General features: G+C 42.4%; 1 protein-coding gene across 1 annotated transcript in view; it reads left to right on the forward strand.

Moving 5' to 3' along the window:
* LOC104527515 (lysine-specific demethylase 4B) overlaps positions 1 to 7951 on the forward strand; it is a gene marked incomplete at its 5' end in the record, with an annotated part of 55038 nt that overhangs the window by 38446 nt on the left and 8641 nt on the right. The window contains 3 exons of the mRNA XM_029085784.1: positions 2317 to 2393; positions 2576 to 2631; positions 3530 to 3638. Coding sequence (XP_028941617.1) covers positions 2317 to 2393; positions 2576 to 2631; positions 3530 to 3638 — 242 coding nt within the window. The remainder of the gene's footprint in view (positions 1 to 2316; positions 2394 to 2575; positions 2632 to 3529; positions 3639 to 7951) is intronic.

Raw genomic sequence — 7951 nt, forward strand, 5'->3', positions numbered from 1 at the left:
AGGTTGTATTGTTCTTGCGTGCGTCAGAGATTATGGAGTAGTTTCTGAGATATATTTTATTAGTGTCTGTGTTACTGTTTGTAGGAATGGCACTTGATTACAAAAAGGAACATATGTCTGTTTGTTGATAGTTCCTGTCCCTGATAGTTATGTCTAAAAGAAGATCTGATTAATCCTGGTAGAGTGTACCTTCACTATAGATTGTCCAACATCTCGTTAACATTAAACGCTCGTACGAGGCGATGTGACGAATTACTGTTCAGCTGTTTGATCTTGACAGATGGGAAATCTTATTTGACTTGCATCAGCTGGAATTACTTTTGTTGTTCCAATTTTCTAGTCCGCAGGTCACTGTGCAGCTCAGCATGACTGTTTCTTGTGGAGAACTAGAACACAACTTTCATTTCTCTGCTGCATCCGTGATCATGGTCACTTCTGGCTAGTAAGAGCATGTGATGCAGAGTGAGCATGAGGATCAAGAATGCTTTCTTCCTTCACAAATTGTGATCAAAACAGAGATGCTGCATCTTGTATGCCTTCAATAGTCCAGTCTATCAAAATGGTTTCCAGTGGCCAAATTTTATTTAGGGACAGAGGGATGTGGGTGAGGTGACGTTAATCTGCAGTCTCAGACAGGGTGTAGAGAAATTAGACTTTCTTTTTTGGCTGTGCTCTACCCTTGAGGAGAGGATAGAAGGTAAATCTAGTCTGATGTGGTCTCCAGCGTCTTGTTGTTTCCTTGTCGCTGTTTGTACTTCTAGACTGTGATATCCCTTTGACTTTGCTGTAGAGAATCCATTTGCTTTTATTTACAGGACTGCAGTGCTGAGGTGTATTTTGGTTAATCTGGCAGCATGCTGTAAAACCAGTTGGCAGTCTAGTTGTTGTTGAGAAGTGCTCTCACCCAACTGTGCTGGGTTATGACAACAGCAAGGTCACACAGAGAAGAAAGCTTTTGTGGAGGTTTCTGGGCTTTTAAGGTGTTGACAAATCCATACGAGTATACTTTTCTTGTTCTGTTAGGATCATTGTTACAGGACAACCCAGTGTTCAGTAAGTGTGACTGTTTCTCCCCTCAGATCCCATAGTCCAGCTACTTCTGAAACAAGAAATCAGTGCTGAAATTTCAACCCGTTCTACCCCATTTTGAGCTCCAGCAGCATTTCAGTTAAAGGTGTCTGTTTGTTTTTCAGCTCAGTTTCCAGATCAGTTTTTTAGACTCAACACCTCTGCCCATTTTCTAAGACTGGGTCGAATCTGCTTTCTTGTTTTGCCATATGATGAAAAGAGACATCAGATGTGGAAGGCAGCTGTGGATCTATATTATTGACTTTTACTTGACATCATGTTTATCTGGTTAAGTGGATGATTTTTATAAATCGGGTTATTGTGACAATCTCGGTGCTTTCTGAATAACTTCTTTTAAGTTTAATTCAGTAATTGGAGACTCTCCAGCTGAGATTTTATGCTCAGCTTTGTTAGAATAGTTAAAAACCACGGGATGAACCTTGTGTTAGCTAGGATGCTGGCCAGCAATTTGTGGTGTTTAATTGTCTGCTGCAGGCTTTCTTTGCAAGCTTGGGGGAATCATGTAGATCAAATTTTTCAAAAGTATTTGTATATCTTTTCCCTATTGTTTTCAGTGACAAACCTCAGTGCCTTTTACAGAATTTTAAGGGCTTTTTGGATCTTATTTCCCTGGTTTTATGGTGATTATAATACCACTTCACTCTTTTGGTGTTGCAGGGAAGTACGTAGGAGGATTTGGTGCTTGCGTATTACAGTCATTGATGGTCTATATGTCAGATGTTTCTAACCCTTAATATAACCAGAATTTTGTATTAGTTTAAAAATGTTAAATATGTGCAATGCATGTATTTAATTTCCTTGCAATATTAGTGGGTTTGTCCTTCGTAATACCACTTAGCAAAGATGACTGCTTCAGTCACGCTAAAATTCAGTGGTCTGAACTATTTTGACATGTGAGTGCATTCCAGTTGTAGAAGCATCACTTTTCAGCCCAGTTCTTGCTTGAAGAATCAAAGCATTGCTATTCTAGTCCTTGCAAAAGAGGGGAAAAAAAATGTTGAGGGTTACCTGTCTGTGGTTTTTTGTTTGTTCATTTCTAGAATTGCTGGTCCCAAATTCTTCCCCCTCTTCCCAAAGATGACATTCCTTATGAATTGTGTCTGAGCCTAGAGTAGTGAATGTAGTTATCCAGATGCTTTCAAAGATGCTTCTGAATTGAGAAGTCAACAAATCAATACCACAGACACGTTAGCAAACCTCTGAAGGATGCAACTTCATTTCTTGCAGGCTGTTACGGAATACGTCCAGACTTGGTGAATGAAAGTTGGTCTTGCTCACGGTGCTCAGCCAACGCATGGGCAGCGGTGAGTGTCTGCTCTTCTGGAGACAAAAGAAAACTTACTGTGGGAATTAATGAGATACTTGGGTGGTGGGAGGGTACAGTTTGCTTTTGCATCCCAGCTGTGGTGTAGTCATTGTTTTTGGGAAAGACAGGCAGTCTAGCAGAGCTTTTTGGTTCAGTTCTGAAGGAGTTTTGTTCCCACAGGAATGTTGCCTGTGTAATCTCAGGGGAGGAGCTCTGCAGATGACCACTGATGGGCGGTAAGTGATGTTTTTAAGCATTTTGTTCTTCCATACTGCATCTCATGTTCTAACGTTGTGAATTTGATCTTAATGTTCAGTGTAACAAATAATTTTGGCATTATGGAGGTAACTGCTACTCACCTCTCCTACAAGGGTGGGCTGAGAGAGTTGGGGCTCTTCAGCCTGGAGAAGAGAAGGCTCTGGGGAGACCTTATAGCGGCCTCCCAGTACCTGAAGGGGCTCCAGGAAGGCTGGGGAGGGACTTTGGCCAAGGGCAGGGAGTGACAGAACAAGGGCTGATGGCTTGAAAGTGGCAGAGGGGAGATGGAGATGAGATCTGAGGAAGAAATTCTTGGCTGTGAGGGTGGTGAGACAGTGTCCCAGGTTGGCCAGAGAAGCTGTGGCTGCTCCTCCCTGGAAGTGTTTGTGGCCAGGTTGGATGAGGCTTTGAGCAACCTGGTCTAGTGGAAGGTGTCCCTGCTGCTGGCAGGGGGGTTGGGACTGGATGAGCTTTAAGGTCCCTTCCAACCCAAACCAGTCTGGGATTCTGTGACAGGATGAGCTTGATAACTGTCCTCTCTTACATTCTGCACCAGACTTTTCAGAAGTTGGGTTAATGTGGCTGTGAACACGGTTAAATTTGGTTCATTCTCAGAAAAGTCTTCTCAGAGAAAAGTCTTCTCAGAGAATGTTTAGTATTAGGGAAGATCAGATGCATAAGAAGGTTGATTGCTGTTGTTCCAGGGACATTTACCTTGTGCGACCGTGATTAACAATCGGTTGGTAATGTTGCCAAGGCTGCCAACCACCATAAATACACCTTGATACTGAGGGATTCAGAGAAATGTTAACTGCCCTCTTGAGTATTTAATTCAAACAATGGTAGACTCTGATTTCTCTCTGACTTTTTTTCCAGGTGGGTCCATATAATCTGTGCTATTGCTGTCCCTGAGGCCCGTTTTCTCAATGTAATAGAGCGTCATCCTGTGGATATCAGCGCTATTCCAGAGCAGAGATGGAAACTGGTAGGTGACTTTTACCTGTAGAGAGTCATTGTGAACAAGACCACCCCCCCCCCAAAAAAAAAAAAGAAAAGAAAAAGGCTTTAACTAGACAAACATTTAGTGGGATCATAAAGTAGCTGAGATTGGTGATGCTCTTGCTCTTCCTTCTTGTAGGAATTAATAAACATTGACTGCAAGGCGAGACTGCAAAGATTTTCATAAAAGTCCAGCGACAACTTGTTATTTAGTTGCGTAGCCTCATCTGAGGGATTAGTAATGGATGATTCATTAGCTCAGAGCAATTAATCTTAATGTTAGTTAATGCCCCATCACTGTAGTGTGTTATTGCAAAATAAATTGTGCTTTTGCTGCTTTTTTGGTACAGAAGTCAGCTGGGTGACAGCCGGGAGTGCGGTACGGAGGAAGGTGATGTAGCGGTGATGCATTGGGTAGCGTTGATGTATTTGTTAACTCTGCAGCTATTTAGTGCAGGCAGCCCAGCCAGGGCCTGGGTGAGAGATTAGGAAGAATCTCTGTCTGCTTCCAGAGTTATTTCTCTGTTGTGCAAATGGGTTTTGTACACAAATGTGAACGTAAAAAGCATTCATTATTCAGGTGGAGTGATGGAGCAGTGTGATGTGAGAGTGATAAATCTTGTAGCAGTGGTTCTTTATGGATCATCTGACATTTCCAGCATGCATCCTCTTCATTACCAGCACTTGTAACGATGAACTAAAAATCTTTTTACACAAGACTCACTTGTATTGCTTAATGGAGCCTCACAAGGAAACATGACTTAATTCTTTAACTCTTCTGTGGCTGCCCTACAATCCTATAGAGCCAGGACAGTGTTAACCTACGTAAAACTCTGTTGATTGATGCTGCTCCAAAGCATTGGCTGTTCCATTCCAAGCCTCTGCACAGGCCTACTACACATCTTTGTGGTTTATTCCTGAATTAAAGCTTCTTAGTTTTGTTGACTTCTTCAGTGTTGTATTCCATTTCCACCACGTTTTCTTCACGTCCCAGGAAAGGTAGAGAATTTTTATATGAAGTGTTTTGACTTTCACAGTCTAACAATGCGATTTACAGGCATCTCTTCCTTAGATTGAAGTTAGCAAGAGCCTGGCTTGTAGCTCAGTTCTTGCCAAAACCTGGCTTTAAGCACTTCCCTTGGAAAGTGTTATCATGGATGGTGCTGCACACTGCATCATCATAATCAGAAGAACTTTTCTAGAGTTGAAATGCCCTTTTATTCCTGCCAGGATCTGTCACGACACTGCCAGCAGGGAATGTTGGCTAGTCCAGGTAGCTTTGAACACAGGTTCAGGTCTTGGTCTTGAGTTCTGTCAGCGTGCCATTGTGATCCCCCTGTCAGATATCTGGTACCCCTATACAGCTAGTCCAACTGTCAGGCTGTAAGAAGTAGACTTTCAGCCTAATTACTCTGTTCAAGAATGTCATCAGGTAAGAATTGTTGTATTTAGACTGACTATAAAAATCTTTCAGCTCTGTTGGTCTGTGTTTGTGAAAGGTGTTACAGTCTGTACGCACGCACCATCAATGTCTGCTGAAAACAGTTTGTTGGTGTTGTCAGCACACACAGTGTGGCATTATGAGTGTCATTTACTACAGGAAAGAAAGCAAATAAATTATCTTGAGCTAAAATTAAAATGAGTTTAGGGTTACGAACTAAGGAAAGATTAATTTGGATGCCAAAATGTAAAGGCAGCGGTGCTTCTGGCAGCAGCGTTTGTGTGGCATGTGAAGAAGTACCAAGGCAATTTAAATTGGATGCGAATGTGCAGAGAAATGCTCATGAGCCATCGTGGGGAGTTTTAGGTTTCTTTATAGGAATTTGCTGGTAATTCATGGAGCACATGAGGAGTCAGTGGAGGATTTGGGGTGTCTGGTTTTTGGAGGTGTGCAGCTGCATTTATGAAGATAATCTGAAGGTGACTGAAAGGTGGTGGTGTTGGATCTGATGACTTTGGCAATGATAGAGTTGATGCAGTACTAGATAAAATTGGAGAGATGGTCTTTACTGAAAAAGATGGAAAAGGAGAGAAGGAATGATGTGAAGGTGAGGGCAGCTGAAGTGAGTGGGAGAAGGTAATGTGGAGTCTCCTTCTCTGGAGACATTCAAGACCCACCTGGACGCCTTCCTGTGTGATCTCATTTAGGTTCCTGCTCTGGCAGGGGGGTTGGACTGGATGATCTTTTGAGGTCCCTTCCAACCCCTGACATTCTGTGATTCTGTGTAATGAAGGAAAGAGGGAATAGAGCTTATCTGGGATTTTTTTATTTTAAATATATTTGTACTGTTTTAAGTTCCTGTGAGGGGGCAGAGGTAGCAAGGAGTTGCAGTGATCTGTTTAAAGGCATCTCCTGTTCATTGAGCATGCACCAGACCTCCCCTTTTCAGTCCATTTGTGGGTCTTGCATCATTTTAAAGAATGCAGTTTGCATGCTTCCTGATTAATGGTGTATTACGGGCCTGTGCGCTTAAATTATTTATGACGTGGAAATTTGGAATAATTAGCTGTCATTCCTCAGCGGAGTAAATGAATTGCAGTGTTCATCATGCAGGAGACAGCCCATTTCTTACTCTTAGCTATGACCTGACTCTCTGCTGTGCATTTATTCTGAAGATTTTTCTCCTGTGCTTTAGATTTAGACCTCTCTCTCTCCCTGCTACCTCCCCTCCCACAGGAAAATATCTTTAAATCTACTTGTGCTGCTTTACCACACCACTTGGCGCCGGTGCTTCTGTCCATCCCATCTCCCACATTTCCACATCTTCTACATTTTGACCCCTTCCACCATCTTCTACATTTCAGTCTCACTCTAGCTCGCATTTTCCGTTATCCTTTGATGATATTTGCTCTGAATGTTCCCCAGGTGTAACTTTTCTGCCTGTCACAAGGAGTTTGTCTTGCCACTGGGGTGTCATTGGGTACGTGCTAATCATTCTCACTGGGAAGACTCCTGTTTGCATCAATAAAGGCAGATTCCTGATAGTGGAGGGTTAACGCTCCCTTGAGAGGCCGTATTGAGCACACTGTATATCAGCAGTTGTCCCTGCTGGTGGGAGAATTGGGTATTGACAGTTTAATAATGAGATCTCATTGCTATTAACTTGCTCTCGGTGCCGTGTTGCTGCTGTGCACTTTGCTGTGGTGCTTATCTGGGTTTTGAACGCGGGTTACGGAGCGATAAGGGCGTAGCTTATTAAATACTGAGGAACACATTGTGGCAACGCTGAGGCTCTGGCTTTGAATTTCCTGGCTTTTGTTAGTTTTAAGTACAAAAGTCAAATTAATCTTTGGTGTAAACATACTGACTTCAGTTAATTCACAGGAAGTTAATTTGATTTATTTCATATGCATATGGGGCAGACCCTCAATCAGGGAGGGGTGATATTGCACAGAAATCGGGAAGAATGCATCTCCCTTGCTTTTGCACATTTTGCTTTCAAGGAAAAGAGAAATACTCTTTGGAGAAGGAATGGTCTTTTATTTGTCTTGGCACTATGTTGTAGCTAGCACAGTGGGGCCCTGGCTCTTAGCTATGATAACACAAATACAACATTGAAATTTGGCTATTTTTATTTTGCATTTACTGGATAGTTTATAATATGATCCCATGTTTTTGAGGGTACGCTTTTAAGATAGCTCAGATCTGGAAGCAGAGTGAATTTATACTTCTGGGGGTTGTATTTGCTTATTATGTGATCTCGGGCAGCTTACATTACATTTCTAATCCCATGGGATGTAGTAATTCATGTGGATCTTAAAAATGTAGGTCATGTGTTGTGTCATGTTGCATACTTGGAGCATTGCTGTAATGGGAGTGGGGTAATTGAGAGGCCACGAAGAGTGAAAGAGGGGAAGAAAGGCTCTGTTTAATATCAGACACCGCAGAGAGAAAAAGAACCTGTGCTTCGTAGTATCAGAGTGTGTTTGTAGGATATTTATGTTTGGATAAGTGGGTGGATTGGGAGGGAGGCAGGTGCTCAGACCTGGGGGCAGTGGCTGGAGCAAGCTGGTGTGGTGAGCTTTGGAGATGGTCATCTGAAATGGGCACTAACAATCTCTGCTTTCCTCTATTTCTCCTTATATGGTGGAAATTACTTCTTTGTAATAAATAAATTAGATAGTTGTATAGTCAGATTCATGGGCAGGTAATATCTCTCAGGATTTTATTTGTATGAGCTGTTCATTCTAACAAAGTGCACGCTCGTCTCACGTGTGTGATACTAATTTTCCCTGATTTGCCTTGTCCAAGCCTGAGGTGAGGCAAAGAGTCTGCCATCCATCAGTGACAGATTCCCT

This window comes from Antrostomus carolinensis, unplaced genomic scaffold (genome assembly GCF_000700745.2).
Source record: "Antrostomus carolinensis isolate BGI_N321 unplaced genomic scaffold, ASM70074v2 scaffold15377, whole genome shotgun sequence".
In the NCBI taxonomy this organism is placed as follows: Eukaryota; Metazoa; Chordata; class Aves; order Caprimulgiformes; family Caprimulgidae; genus Antrostomus; species Antrostomus carolinensis.